Source organism: Erithacus rubecula (genome assembly GCF_903797595.1).
Source record: "Erithacus rubecula genome assembly, chromosome: 21".
NCBI lineage: Eukaryota > Metazoa > Chordata > Aves > Passeriformes > Muscicapidae > Erithacus > Erithacus rubecula.
Window position 1 is genome coordinate 10,103,596 of NC_136673.1, and position 15,906 is coordinate 10,119,501.

Genomic DNA, 15,906 nt, shown 5'->3' on the forward strand with positions numbered 1-15,906 from the left:
CAGGAGCTCGGTGCTGAGAGGGGCTGGGAGGGGACTCAGGGGACACAGTGCTATGGGCTGGATTCACAAAATCCCACACTGGGACTGGGAGGGGTTGGGAGGGACCTTAGGGATCATCCAGTGCCACCCCTGCCATGGCAGGGACCCCTCCCACTGTCCCAGGTGCTCCAGCCCCAGTGTCCAGCCTGGCCTTGGGCACTGCCAGGGATCCAGGGGCAGCCACAGCTGCTCTGGGCACCCTGTGCCAGCCCTGCCCACCCTGCCAGGGAACAATTCCTGCCCAATATCCCATCCAGCCCTGCCCTCTGGCAGTGGGAGCCATTCCCTGTGTCCTGTGCCTCCATCTCTTGTCCCCAGCCCCTCTCCAGCTCTCCTGGAGCCCCTTCAGGCCCTGGCAGGGGCTCTGAGCTCTCCCTGGATCCTTCCCCTCTCCAGGTGAGCACCCCCAGCTCTCCCAGCCTGGCTCAGAGCAGAGGGGCTCCAGCCCTGGCAGCAGCTCATGGGCTCCTCTGGACTCTCCAGCAGCTTCAGGTCTTGTGTTGGAGGCCCCAGTGCTGGACAGGGTCTGGCCCCATCCTGTGGTGAGCACATGGCAGGGCACTGATTCCTTGCTGGTGTCCACTGGTGACTTGCTTGAAGCTTCTTCTGCAGCCCCTTGTGCACAGTGGCCCAGGCTGGGGTCCCTGTGTGGAAACAGCCCCAGAGGGTGGCTGGGACAGGAGTGCACTGTGGGAGCAGCACTGGGAGCTCTGGGCCTCTGGAGTCTCCACCAGACTATTGGAGCACTAACAACTTCCCAATAATTAATGTCAGCATTCAGATGGTGGGCTCTGGATCCTGACAAGAAATAATTGAAAAACCAAATGTGCAATTATGTCTGACAAGCAGTGTGTGCTTTTCTTGGTCACCAGAGCCCTGTGTAGTCATGTGTTAGACATGGTTTTCTATAATTATTATTGTTTATATGGAGGGTGTCAGAGGAAGGAGGAATTTCACTTTTGAGTCCTCTGTTGGCTATTTATTTTAAAGTCATTAGATTTGTTTTCAGACTTAACTACACTTAATGTGTGAGACTCCTGCTGAATAAATCAGCCCCTGATATAGGAGCTGCATCTGTTTTTGGAGGGAATGGAGCCAGCTGGAAGCTCAGCCCCGTCTGCAGCAGGGCTGCCACCAGCCAGGAGCTCCAGCACAGATGTAGCTGTGGAGAAGCTCTGCTCCTGGAGCACAGCAAATCCAGCCCTTGGGGCTGGAGCTGCTGGCCAGGGAGGGCTGGCTGTGAATTAGTGCAGCTCCCAGAAGGGGCTCAGGGAGGTGCAGGGGCAGCAGAGCAGGAGTTCCCAGGGGTGCCTTGGGCTGGGCCTGCAGGTTCCCCAGCTCTGACATGTGCAGTTTTCCTGGGAACTCTGGACCAAACCATGGTGCCTCAAGGGTCTGAGTGTTTCAGTCTGTGCCATGGAAGATGTAACTTCCATGGAATCACGGAATCCCTGAGCTGGAAGGATCCACCAGGATCACTGAGTCCAGCTCCTGGCCCTGCACAGAACCCCAACAATCCCTGGGCATCCCTGGGAGCAGTGTCCAAACACTCCTGGAGCTCTTGGGGCTGGGACCATTCCCTGTGGAGCCCTGGATTGCATCCACTTTGCCCCTCCTCAGTTCAGCTTCCTCCAGCCTCCCTTCTCCCTCTCTTGCCCACTTTCCTGCTCTGTCCTTTGTGGACACATCCTCCCCAGCAGCTCCTGTCACCCAAGGGTCATCCCTGGGATGGCACCAGCTCTTCTTCAGGCTCCTCTTCCAGCTCACCAGGTCCCCAGCCCAGGGGAAGGACAATTTCTGAGGCTGTGGTCCTCTGAAGCTTGGGAGAGGGCTCTACACCGTGGAGGGACAGGCCTAGGGCTGGGTATTTCCAGGAAGCAAAATTCCTTGAATCATCTCCCCTTTCTTTAAGAGGCAACCTGTAGGATTTGCAGTCCCAGAGTGCCAAGAAGCTTCTGACTCATCCTGCATCAGAAAAAGAGAAAACTTTTACTAATTAGGCAAGGAAATTAATAAGCCTTGGCACCCACTGAAGGGCTCTCACTAGCTATCTTCAAAAAGAAACAAACCAACCAACCAGCACAAAATCCCCCAGAAGTGCCCTCTGGCCAGTTTGAGAGCAGTGGAGAGTTCAGTTCTGTACAGCCAACACAGAAGCTGTGGAGAACCCAGGCAGGTTTGCTTGAAACCCAAAAGAAGATCAAATGTCCACGTCCAAGTGCTCAGACACACCCCAGCTCCCAGGAACAGGAGTATTTTCTGTGCAAACCACAGCAGTTTGCCCAGTGCCAGAGTCCTGGAGAGCTTTGGCTGGTGTGAGGTGGAGAAATGTCCCTTTCCCATGAAGTACCAAGATGTGGCAGCTCTAAAGCCTTCAGGAAAGCTGAGCTCCCAGGAAATCCTTGGGTCACCCCCTCACTCCTCATGGAGTGTTGGAGAGCAGTTCTCACCCCCTCAGTCATTTCTTACAAGGAACACAGAGCTCTTTCACTGATATAAATAAATCCTTAATCTATTCTCTTTGTTTTTCCCTGAATTTCTTTGTCTCTGTTGACATTTCCACGCTTCAAAATTTAAAGACGCTGGCAGCTATTCCATTATCATCTTAAATTCAGTTTTTAACCTGCATCATTTGTGTGTTGCATTTTTTATCTGACTGAATTCTTTTGCTTTTGGCAAAGAGCATGCTGTTGTTTTTTGTTGGATAAGCCAAATTTTTTTTATATTTGGTTAGACTTTCCTCTTCAAACCATCCTCAAGATATTCCTAATAAGGACTGAAGGGAATTTGTTTTGCTAATACCTTAGGAATTCTTTGTGGCTCTTGACTATTGTTCTGGTTTGTATTTGAATGTTTAATTTCCAGAGGAGAGGCAGGCTGATTGGTCCTGGAGTTTACCTTCTCTGAAGGATTCAGAGCTGCCGAGTGTCCCTGGAGGAATGAACGCACGATTAAATTCCTCTTGGACTTCCTGAAGCAGAGTTTGCTGTCAGGAAAGGTTGTGTGTTTTACTAGACCCAGATAGCTGGAAAAATTAAGTATTCTGCTTTGTTTGTTTGTTTTCCCTAGATTTTAGCACTGACACCACACACACCACTGAGTGCTGCATTATGTATTTTGGGGTTTTTGAAAGCTGTTACTTCTGTTTTCAAGAGCTGGCTGCCCTCAGAGGCAGGGGGTGAATTTCCCTGAGGCATCTCTCTTCTACAAAACCTTCATATCCTTTAAATTTATGAACTCCTTAATAATATTGGTATTTATTGAGCAAATTTCTTCCAGGAAAACCTGAATGGCAGCTACTGTCACACTTCTGCCTGTGGAACGATGCAGCCTGGTGTTCTGATTTCAGTTTATTTTGGAGGGAGAAAGCAGAGGATGTACATGTGTCCCAGATAGGGGCAGGGTTTGGGCTGCTTCTCCTGCCTCAGGGATTTTCTTTGTGTACCCAGTTAGTTTGATGTCCTCAGGTAAAGCTGATTTGGTGCAAAGGCCTCAGAGCCTCCAGGAGCTGCTGCTCCATCCTTGGTGAGGGTAGGAGGGACCAGAGCTCATGCTCAGGTCATGGATGCAAAGAGGGGACCCAGCAGCCTTGTGAAGAAACCCAGCCAAGCACAAGGATCCAGCTCCTGGACAAAACCAGAGACTGCAGGAGCACCTGGGGTCTCACAGGGACCCTGAAGTCTGAATCCTGAGGTTGATAGGAGTGTGCTGCACATGGAAAATGTCCAGAAGCTCTGACCAGCTTTTGCTTTTTTTCTGTTCTTTTGCAAGTCTCTCTGCTGTACTTCTGGTGGAGGAGGGAGTATCCATCCCCCAAAGTAACAGCTGGACAGGAGAGAGCAGTTTTTCTCCTGTAACCTTTCAGAATTTAAATGCACACTTAGGGAATTCACAGTGGCATTGTGGAAGATTGTGAAGAGAACTGAAACCTCCTGGTGGAACACGATGACCATGAACCCCTCTGTGACCAGGTGAAAGTTTGGGTTCCAGGCATATGGACCAGCACATGCTGCCACTGTGTGTGTCACCCACAGTGCTGGTGGCACACTTGGGTGTCCTGCTGGTGTCCATGCTCTGGAATGTGGACAAGCTCCCAGATGGAAAGAGTCAAGGATCAGAATGGATATTTTAGTGTGCACACAATGTATGTAAAGGAAGTGTTTGCTTTGCTTCATTCCAGAGACAGTGGAGGGGGTTCCTCCTGTGGAGGGGAGATTCCCACTAAGAGGATCAAATGCCCAGTGGTCAGAGGCAGCAATCCACACTGGAAGTACAGTGCCTGTTCCCCTCAGAGGAGGAGCCCAGGATGGGGTGGTTGTTCCAGTATCACATCAGCACCAGGACATGCTCTGTGATGGATGTAGCTCAGGCTGCAGAGGGGCTTTGGCAGAGCCTCTGGGAGCTGTGGCAGGGAGGGGAGGTTGAGTCCCTTGGAGAGGAGCAGCTCTGGACACTGTGCCACGGGAGCTTGGGTGGTGTCTTTGCCTTTCAGAGTGTGAGGGAAGGTCTGAAGCTGGGGCTGGAGGTGGAGTCAAGAGCTGAATTGTAACACTGGGAAAACAGCTCTTGCTTTTCTCTCTTTTAACCCTGCACTTGAAAGCCTTCTTGTCTGGTGATGTCTGCAGAGATGTCCCCAGTGAAGGACACCAGCCTTCCTGATTTTCTCCACCTCCTCCTGCTGTAAGGACAGGGACCAACCCCCAAGGCTGCCCCAGGAAGGAGATGAGAGCCAGGGAGAGGGGTGGGAAGGCCACCACAGCTAATTTATCAGACAACCAGATTTTCAACTTACATCCTTCTTTTTCTTGCCTCTGCTTTCATCATCTCCATGTAAAATGAGAGTTAATTTACCTCTGTTCTGTCTATTCCACTTCCCATAGCTCCAGTCATGTCAGGAACTTTCTGATTCTTGTAAAACCATGGCAAACATCTGTCAATTGAGCCCAGTTTCAACCTCCCCCATTTTTTGCTTCCTTTCCTTCCTGACAGCTGAAGCCTTTTGATTTAGCCTGGGATGAGCCAACTGCACGTTGGTTTCCAGAAGACAAGTTGGAACATCCACTGGTTCTGTTGCCCTAGTTGCCTTGCAAAGGTACCCATTGCTTGGTCCCCATGAGTGTTTAGGTGTCCTTACTGAACCTTTGTGATGCTGAAGAGCCTTTCAGTGAGTGCCCAAAATGTGTTTCAGTTTTACTCTAACGGGGCACAGCCTGTCCTCTGCCAAGGGATGTCACACACAATCACAGAATGGGTTGGGGGGACCTTGAAGACCCATCCTGTTCCAGCCCTGCCATGAGTAAGGGCAGCTGCCACCAGAGCAGCTTGTGCAGAGCCCTGTGCTTGGCCATCATTGGTATCACCAAGGCACTAATGATCTCTGAGTTTTCCAGCTTGAGTATTGTTTAGGAATACCCAAAAGATGCTCCAGATTTGCTGCTGGGGCAGGAGAGCTGTTCAGAGGTGTTGGTTCAGAGTGGTACATCCTCCTTCATGTGTTTCCTTTTCCTCTCCTTTTGAGGAGCTGATGTTGAAGACTGATACTTCACTGATCTCACTCTGCCCCTCCCCAAAAACTCAGCAGGATGTGTGCTGTAAAAATAGCCTCATTAGAAGCCATCTGAGTACATATGCAATCACAGATGACTCAAAGGGAGCACGGAGCACACATGTTTCTGTTGCTGTCTTCAGAGAATTACATGACAAATTATTCCTAGCTGGAAGAAATGTCCTTTTATAATTGGGGTTTTTTTCCTCATTCTTTCAGAAGGGAGGAGTGTGTGTTTTTTAAGTAGCTTTTAGTCACTTTCATTATTTATGAGGATGCTACTCCAGATCAGAAACAGCAAACTGCAAATGTGAGTTTCTCGTGGCTGCAGCAGCTGACAGCCCTGTTTGCTTTCAGTCATTTCTGTCCTGCTCCTCTCAGCCAGGGAGACCCTGCAGAGCCCAGAGCAGTTCCACACTGCAGCCCCCAGCCCTCCCCTTCTGCCCCTGTCCTGGCACAGCACATCAGCTGGAAGGGGCTGCTGGATCTGTGTGGTGTCCCAGTGCAGAGGGGACTGGTGTGGGCACTCAGCCCTTCCTCCTGTGCTTCCCTTGGGAAGAGCTCCTGGCACTGCCCTCATGCTGCTCCTTGCAGTGATGCTGGTGAGGCTTCACTCCCACAGCTGCTCTGGCTCGTTGTTGTGCTGCATCACCGAGCTCTGCCAAATTCCTGAGCCTTCAGGAGCTGCCACAGGTGTAGGGCCAAAGCATCTGCAGCCAGATGGGTCCAGGAACCCACTTTTACCCCTGCCTTTCCAGTTCCCCCTGCTGAGGCTTCATTAAGGCCTCCTGAAATCTCTTCTGCCTTCACACACTTGTGTCTGACATGAAAGTGGCCGTAACGTCATCAGAAGATGAAAGTCTGATGATCAAAGCAGGCAGCAATGTTGAAATGAGCATTGTGAGATGGCAGAGCTGGTATTACAGTAATTGGCTGTGTGGCCTACTTAGTGAGAGCAGGGATACATGCAAGTGCAATGTTTGTTTGCCTCTTTCATGTTGGAAATCACAGAGTCTGTTCTGGGAAGTGAAACAGGACCTCACCTGTAGGAGCAATCAGGCATGGAGTGAGCACCCAAGGGTGATCCCAAGGCTTCTGATCCCAAGGGTGATCCCAAGGGTGATCCCAAGGCTTCTGATCCCAAGGGTGATCCCAAGGGTTCTGCCTCCTCTCCTCAGCAAGGAAGAGCCTCTTTGGTTGCCAGGGCCCACAGTTCAGTAGAGACAAGGCATGGAAGAGTGAAGGAGGCTGCTATTGCCCAGGAAGGGGCAAAGCCATGGAGAAGTTAGATCCCCTGTGGAAGGGGGTAGGGCCCAAGCCAGCTGTGCCTGTGCACTCCTCTCCTCTGTGGCCTGATGGCTCTGAGCAGTTTTTGCCCTGTGCAAGCAGTGCCATGTTGGGAGAGCAGCAATATGCTCTTCCCAGGGAACATCAGCCCCTGGCTGTTTGGGGGCAGGCTGCAGAGGGAGCTGCAGCTGAGCCCTGGAAGGCCATGCTGAGCACTGAACCTGCTTTGTTTCATGCAGAAGGGTGTGTCATGAGGCTGGGGACCAGCTCAGAGCCACCAGGAGGGGGTGGCTGGGAGCAGGAGGTGACTGGCAGGGTGTGCCTTGGCTCCTGTGCACTGCTGTCTCCACCAAGTGGAGGCTGTGGCCATCACTGGTCCCACTGTGTCCCCAGCAGTGCCCCAGCAGTGCCTGCAGCCATCTGGGAGCTGGGGCAGGTCCCTGTGTGGGCACCAGGACATGTGGACACTGCCTGGGTCACACTGGGGAGTCCTTCTGCTCCAGCCCCCATGACTGAGACTGAGCTTACCTGACATCCCAAAAGCTTGCAGTCCTTTTCTCTCTGTGCCCTCATCCAAACCCTTGAGACCTGCTTGGAGCCTTGGGAACTGCAGAACTGAAAATTCACTCCTGTTCTTGCCCATCCTCTTTCTGAGCCTTTCCAGCAGTTGTGCCCCAGCTCCAGAAGAGCTGCCATGGCAGAACCACAGCAGTGCTGAGGTTTGATGTCTTCCTTCCCCCAGGCTGGATGTTCCCTGTCCCTCCCTGTGTCTCTTGGTGAATTTCTAGAGAACAAGAATGTTCCAGATCTCCTGCTGCTTTTTCCTCATCTCCAGGTGGAGGTTTTTTGTGGTCAGTAGCAGGGGAGGCAAAATTCAGCACAACACTGAGCAAGTGCAGCATCCTGGGTTTGCAAGGGCTGACCGAGGACCAAAGGACTGGGGGTGAAAGGAAGCTTTCCTGGGTCAGTGCATCTGTAGGTTGATGCTGTGTGTGGTGCAGGCTGTGTTGACTCCTGTCTTCCAAGGAAAACAGGTTCTGCTGGGCTGTGCACATACCCCTTTCCATCCTGCCTGAAGCTCTCAGTGTCAGTAGCTTCCTTTTCCTTCCTGTTTTGCTCTGGGATGTTGGTACTCTTTCCCCAGCCAAATCAGGAGGCTTCAAACTCTGCTGTATGAGGATCATTCCCTGAGCCCAGCTCTCCCCTCACCCTTGGGAGCATTGATATCCCATTCAGCAACTGAGCTCCAGAAAAGCCTGGACTGGTCCTGGCTCTGCTCTAGCCACAGGAGCACAAGCTGGATTTCACAGGGGACCACAAGGAAGTGATGCTCGCTCCTGCTGGGAGAGCTGGCTTCCACCACTGCTGCCTCCTCCTCCTCTCCAAAGTTGTGCAGCCCCAGCTGAGGCACAGAGTGGCTTTTGGAGAGCTCACCTCTGCTCCCAGGAGTGTCAGTGCTGCTGTTTTTATGGTTTCGCTTGTTTTTGAGGGGAACAGCAGCTCCTTTCAGGGCTTGTGGGCCATGAAATCATGTGGAAGAAAGTTGCTGAAGTATCTGGGGCTGTGTCCTTCTGCACATCAGGTATCTGCTCAGAGTTAGAACATATGGGGCAATGAATTGCTTTCAGTTAATATTTGCAGGATTAGGTCCCACCCAGGAGCAGACATTCCAGCTGGGAAGTTCCTTTCTTGGCAGAGCTGGATCCACAAAGTCATTGTGCATGAAGGGTAAAGGTTGTGAGGGTCCATTGGTCTGGTCTAATAATTTATCTGTTCCTCAGCTCCAGGCCACCAAGTGTGGCCAGTGCACATCTGTACTGAGCCCAGGGACATGGGGCCAGCCAGACACACAAATCTGGGTTAGAAAACTCAGGGGCATCTCTTTTCCCTGGGCAGATCATTTGGAAAGTGGCTGTTCCACTGGACCACCATCTGTGCTAATGTTTTATGCCTCATTTCAGCTGGTTCCAGCTTCCAGCAATGAGCTTGCACTCGACTCTTCCCTGCCAAGTTAAGACAGTATTTTCTCTCCATGAAGATGATGATATGCTGCAATCAAATCATCTTCCAGTCTTCCTTTTGGCATGAGAAACAGACTGGAGCAGTTTGGTCTCACAGAGTCATAAAGTGTCTTTTCCCAGTCTTGAACCATTTTAGTGTAGTATTTTGGAACTGTCTTCTGGCTTTTCTGATCAGCTCTGAAACCTGAAACTGCTCAGTTTGTCTGCAGCTTGTGGGTAGTGGCTTCACCACAGCTTCAGAGGGAGAAAATTACCTTCTTGTTCCTTCTCAGGCACCTGAACTGAAAATTTGGTCAGTCCCTCAGCTCAGAGCATGGCTCTGTGTGGTTCCAGCACCGTGTGGTGCATCCACAGTCCTGGACTTGTGTGACTGTGCTGCAGCCTCTGGTCTTGGGCAGAGCTATGGAGAGAGGGACCCACTGCTGGAGTGTTCTGGTCACAGCCTTTGCTCTCCACCCCTCCCTGGCTTCACCCATAACTTTCAGCAACAAGTGGTATTAAATTTAATTCCAGAGCATGAATAAATCTGTCCCACACCAGCCATTCCAGGGGTCCTGTGGAAATGCCTCTCTACTCAGTAGCAATGCACATGGAGAGCAGCTTTGCCTTTCAGCACAGGGCCTGGGATTTGGTTTGTGTTTAATGTGACCAAAGCAAAGCTGGGTATCATCAGAAAATCACTGTGTTCTTGCCCCTTTTACAATCTCCTCAGCAGGCTCTAGCCTCAGTCTCACTACCACTGCTATCAGTTTCTAATCCCAAGTCACTTGGCTCATGCCAGGATTTTCCTATTGCTTTGCCCAGCACTGGCAGGTTCAGGTTGCTGTGCCATGATGGCCAAGCTCTCACTGCTCCCACCTTCCAGCCTGCCAGGGGGAATTGTCCTGGCTGCCTTTGATCTTCCTCTACAGTCCTGGACAGGCTCTGAGGAAGGGAAGATTTTCCTATCTGCCCTTTTGTTGCCTTTATCAGTGTTTTGTATTTCACACCTTCTGGGTTTGATTGATCTGCAATCAGTCCCACTCTTTTCTGATCCCTGAGTATTCTGTGCTCATTGCCTTCCCCTTGAAGGGTTTGAGCCACACTGGCTGAAATGTGGCTGAGATGGATGAGCCTGTGGCACACCCAATAATATTACCACAAAGACTGTCCAGTTCTCAACCACATCTTGTCTGTCTCAATCCATCTTTCTCACTTGTAAGAGCCCTACATGATTTTGGGAGCACAGCAAGGGGAGTAAGTGTGAGAAGGCAGGAAATGAGTGGGAAGGCAGGTCAAGGCTAATTCTCTCTGTTTAGGGGCTATTAATTGTACATTTCATTCCATAATGAGAATGAAGAGATGAATAATAAAATCTCTGGCAATAGGATGTGCCTGACCCAGTTTGCAATAGTGACTCCACGTCCATGTGGGAGGTCGGGCAGTAATTACTGGAGGATTGTTCTCTCTGTTCCTCTGCACTCCTCATCCCTGTCCTCCCAGGAGCTCCACCTTTCACCTCCAGCTGCAGCATCCTGGTTCTTCTGCAAGCTCCATAACCTGTGTCAGAACCCACTGCAGGTGTTGGTTCTCTAACACTGTCATTCATACTTTGTCCTGATGAACTTTGTGATGTTCCAAGCAATGGGATTTTTTCTCTGTCACTGCTGCACAATCTAATGATCATCCATAAGTTCAGCCTATTTTTCATTTTATTTTGTTACTTCTGCCTGAAAAATTTTCAAACACCTTAGGTTGTTCCCAGTGTTTATATGACTCTAAATATGTCACAGTGGTTTCTGTTTCTGGGTAGTCTGAGCCATTATATTATTTAGTTCTGATTTCTGCACAAGCTGAACCAGCAATTATTTTATTTTTGTATTACACATTGGAGTGTATTAATAACCAGTATGAAAAATTGCGGGTCCATAAAGAGGGGTTCTAAAGGAGCTCCACTGCCTTATTCTCACATCATTGTCTGGTGGGCTCATACCCCCTTTGCCTTTTACCAGCAGAGCACCTGTTGATGTTGTTTTACAGCTTTGAGGTGTCCAATTCTCTTTTATTAAAGGGTTTTGAATATTTCTTTAGATTGTTTTTTCCCACGCATTTCTTTCCCAGATGAAAATGTGCTATTTCCTAACCTGTTTCTGAGCACAGTGGACCCCCTCTGCCTTTCCCCCTCCACCAGGCTTTCCCTGCCATCCCCAATAGTTGTATCTGTCCATGACATAGTAGTCTCCCTAAATATCCTCATCCTCCAGATCCCCTTTGATCAGCACTGTGTTTGTTCAATAAAGCCTCTAAATACCAGGGGATGTCAGGTTGCTTGAAGGGATAAAAGAGAGGATGTGATGGAGGGTGGAGATAGCTTCAAATTAAAAATGTCAGGGAATCATAGAATCGTTTAGGTTGGAAAAGATCTTGACGATCATCAAGTGAAAGTTAATTCAGCAGTGCCAGATCCACCAGTGACCCATGTCCCCAAGTGCCACGGGAGAATATGGCTTTGTGTGTATGGACTTGTGTTGGCAAAATACCTGCAGTCAGAATGGCTGGAGCTGTGCCCATGGCTGATGGCAACCAGGGCAAGTTCTGTGCTCCTCTTTAGGGATCCAGTGTGTTTATGAGCACTACTCTTGTTTGTGATGATTAAAGTTATTTTCACTACTAGCAAATCATTTTATTGCTTTTGTCTGGTTAAATTTTAATTACTTATCATGTATGGCAGACACACATGAATATGCTTCTTTTAAATAACCTTCACAAACCAGAGCACCTTGAATTAGGTCCTGGTGATGACAAAAGGAGCACTTGGCACTGAGAATTCATTCTCTCCCTTTTTCCCCTTTCAGGGAGTGTCAGAAGAGGAGCCCACGGAGCCCGAAAGCTGAGGGCTCCGACTCGGTGACGTCTCAGTCCTCCCCCAGTGAAGAGGCTGGAATGATGACTGAGGTGAAAGTGAAGACAGAGGTACCAGATGACTACATTGAGGAGGTGATCTGGCAGGATGACACCAAAGATTCCAAGAAGAGCATGAAGGACGGGCCGGGGGATGTGCCTGCAGAGATCTGTGTGGTCATCGGCGGCGTGCGCAACCAGCAGACTCTGGGTGAGCACCGGGCACTGCCTGTGGGCAGCAGGAGCCTCTGCAGAGCTGAGCCTGCACACTCAGCTCTGCTGGGGACACAGGGAGAACATCACCCTGGGGTCCTGCCTCAGGACTATTTGTGTCTGGTTGTGTGTGGTTGCCCCTAAAGGCTCATCTAAGATCAGAAAGACAAAGCTCCTTATCTTCTTTTGGCATGTTCAGGGACCTGCCCATCAGTCACCTGCAGCACCTGGCGAGCCCAGGGCTGGGGCTGTGTTTGACACAGATGAGGAACTTAGGAAGGAAAGCCTGAGAAACAGCTGAGATGTTTTGAGGAAAGTTGCTCTGAGGAATGTGGATGCTTTTTGTAAATGAGTCTGAGTCAAGAGCAGGTTTTACAGGTTGCTGTTTGTTTGTTTTCCTGATCACTCCTTAGTTGTGGGAATACTTTTAACTCTGGGCTGGCTGTGGTGTGCCCTGTTCAAAACAGTGCTTCCTGTCCCCACCCCACCTCCTGCTGTGATGAGAAGAAGTTTTTTCTTTTTTCTGTGAACATCAAACTGTCTTCTCCTCATGCTCCAGGGAAAGAGGCTTCCTGTGGGAACCTGGCAAGGCACCACTCCTGCACTGCCTCTTTTGTCCCTGGCCTGGAGCATGTCCCTGCAGTGTCTCTTGAGATCCAAAGGCACTTGCTAATAAAAAGAAGGAAGAGCAGTTGGACCAGGTTTCCTTTAAGGGACACAGGAGGAAGCTGATTTGAGCTCCTGAGCATTGCAGTTGGGGTTGGTTTGTCCTGCAGGGGGAGAGAAAAGATGAATTGATGTTGGATTTTCTCCCAGGTTTTGTTGATCATTGTCCACACTGCTGGAAAGAAACCCAGGAGATGTTCTTAGCTGGTGATTGTCTCAGGGGCATCATTATTCTTCCTATCCTCCTTTCCACCACAGGACAGCCACTAAGAACAGCAGGGCAGGAGGTCAGTGCAGTCTGTGCAGGTCGAGGGAAAGCCAAAGAAGTCCAAAACTATTTCTGACATAAAGATTTTACAATATGGAAAAAATACTCTGTATGTTTTCAGAGTTTTTGTGCCTCTGCAGCTCTTAATTATTACATGGGCAAAGCTCAAAACCATCCCTGGTGCCCTGGGAGGGAGACTTGGAGCTATGACTGATGGGCAGCAATGGAGCTTCTCCTCCTGCCACAGCCACCAGCCCTTGGTGAAAGCATCTGCAGGTTGGGTGTTTGCCCTGCAGGACCCTCTTCTCCCCACAGCTCTTGGCTGGACAGCAGCAGCTGCTCTGCAGTCACTGTCCTCTTTCCAGCTGAGCTTGGCTGTACTGCTGTGCAGTGAGGAGGGAGATTTTGCTTTTGCTCTTGGTTGACTTGGGTGGTTTGGAGGGGAAGCCAGTGAGGAGCAGCTGAGGGCACTGGGATGGCTCAGCTGGAGCAGACTGGGGGCACTGGGATGGTTCAGGTGGAGCAGACTGAGGGGAAACCTCCCTGGGGGCTGCAGCTCCTCCCCAGGGGCATCTCTGGGCTCTGCTCTGGGCCAGGGCCAGGTCCCAGGGACTGGCTGGGGCTGGGCCAGGGCAGGCTCAGGCTGGAGCTCAGGGCAAGGCTCTTCCCTCCCCCAGAGGTGCTGGCACTGCCCAGGCTCCCCAGGGAATGGGCACGGCCCCGAGGCTGCCAGAGCTCCAGGAGCGTTTGGACACCAGGGATGGACAGGCTGGGATTGTTGGGGGGTCTGGCCAGGGACAGGACTGGATGATCCCTGTGGGTCCCTTCAGTTTGGGCTGTTCCATGGTTCTGTGGTTCTGTGTTGTCCCTATGGAGAGTGCTGGGACAGACTAGTGGGAGGGGTACACTCATAATGTGTGCACACTGTGAGGAGAGGGACAGATTCATTGACCACTTTCAAGTGGTGGTTGAAAGCCTTATAAACTGGAGAGCTTCTGTCTGGAAGGGCCTTTTCCAGTGAAACACACATTGTATTGGTCATTGTAAAGCCTGGGCTTCTTTAAAGGCAGTTTGGTCTGGAGGTGATGGGGGTTGGTGCCAATTCCTTTGTGAACAGAGCCCTGGAAGTGCCCCTGTCTGCCATTCACATGCCCCTCATTTTTGGGGAGGTGGCTGTGAATAGCTCCTGTTTGCCCATCAGGTCCTGTGCCCTGTGTGCACAGCCCAAGGTGCCCAGAGAGCAGGTCCTTGTGTTTGCTGAGCTCTGTCCCCCCATGGAAATCACACATGAGCACTGTGCCCATCTCTGCACACACCAGGGTACTCACAGCAGGAATGTGCCCCATGTGCCACTGGCCCCTCCAGCTGCTGCACTGGAGCAGCCCAGAAGTGTGACCTGCTGATGCTGCTGGTGCCTCCTGCCTCTGGAGCAAAGGCTTTGTGTCTCTTGCTGCTGCTCCCCAGCACTTCCAGGAGCTTTCTTGCCCTGGGATCTGGGAGCCCTGTATCTGAATCACTTCTTCTGTTCAGACAGGCAAGGCTTTGGTAGGATTTTATTCACCTTCATTGTGGAAGCTGAGCCTGGAGGTGTTGAAAATGGTTATTTTTAAAGCATTTCCTGATGAAGTGGTGAATCGGGAGTGAATGAACCCCTCTCTGTGTGTGGAATTGCTGACCCCAGCCTGTCTCCTTGCAGGGAGTGCTGGTGTCAGTTGGTTAAACGGGGGATGTGTCTGAGCCAGGACCACAGTGCAGCAGGCTCAGGGCACACATGGCTCCAAGTGACAGCTCTTCCTGCAGGGCTCAGCCTTGGGACTCAGCTGAAATGCACATTACAAGATTTACATCTCTTTTCTGAGTCACTCATCTACTGTATTTATATTTTTAGTTGTTACTTGGAGCCATTTATAACAGGGATTCCCAGCTCAGTTGCTGCTATTCCCTTGCAGTGTTTACATCAAACCAGGCCTTTTGTCTTTTGCCTCCTGTTTGCTTGCACCAGCTTCTGTGTCTCTCAGCACTGTGGACTACTCCAGACTCTGCCTCCATCCATGTGAACATCCCAAACCCCATGGGGGCTGGAAGGGGCTGTACTGGGTGGGATGGTTGGGGACAGTGGTCACAGTCCCCCAGACAAAGAGCTGTTTGTGGGTTTGGGCCATTTTCCTTTCAGCTGCTTTTCCACAAGTCTTTCAATCCTATGGGATCTCCTTGTGGCATCCCAAGCAGAAGAAGCCACTGGAGAGGTTGGCTCTCACCTGGCTCCTGTCAGCTGCAACTGCTGCAGATGCCCAGGTGTCCCAGCCCTGGGGTGGGGGCTCCTGCCCTGCACAGCTCAGAGGTGCCACATTTCCTTCTCTTCTTTCTTCTGGAAAGATTCACGTGCTCACCTCAGGCCAGGGTCACTTGAAGAGCCACAGCACATGGACACTTCTCAGGGCTGGGAAGTCCCACCATGGCAGGAGAGGAGAGGAAAAGCAAAGGGCATTTGTGTTGTAATTGGGGAGAAAGGAGGGGAGACTGTCAGATGTGGATCATTTCCTCCTGTTGAGAATAGCATCAGGTCAGTATTTGTGTCCTGGAGGACTGAGTTATCTGTGAGCTGAGGAGAAGTTTGATACAAGATTCCTTAAGCTCTCTCAATCTGCTCTCCCAATCTGGTGCTTTACCAGGAACATTTTGGAGAGGACTTTTCAAGTAATGCATTAAATCAGAAATGTTTCTGGGACAGAGTGAAGAGGAATCCTTCTGCTCTGAGCCTCTGTGTCCATTTCCCATGCACACATTGGGTTCATGCCATGTTGCTGATGTTTCAGTTGCTGAGCTGCTCAGCATATGAAATTCAGAGCACTTTGGATTCTCCCTGGTGAGGTAAAATAGCACTGCAGAAGCCTTTAGAAATTCTGTGAGATCTCTGACATCTTGTCAGGAAGTCACAGGGACAGATGGGTTTTGGAAATTTTTAATAGGCTTCAGCCATCATTATT

General features: G+C 50.7%; 1 protein-coding gene across 27 annotated transcripts in view; it reads left to right on the plus strand.

The window, feature by feature from the left end:
* Positions 1–15,906, plus strand: part of ZNF618 (zinc finger protein 618) — a 152,240-nt gene that overhangs the window by 71,044 nt on the left and 65,290 nt on the right. For all 27 annotated transcript variants that reach the window (XM_079324059.1, XM_079324039.1, XM_079324045.1 and 24 more), the window contains exon 3: positions 11,727–11,983. In XM_079324059.1, the coding sequence (XP_079180185.1) occupies positions 11,727–11,983 (257 nt within the window). The remainder of the gene's footprint in view (positions 1–11,726; positions 11,984–15,906) is intronic.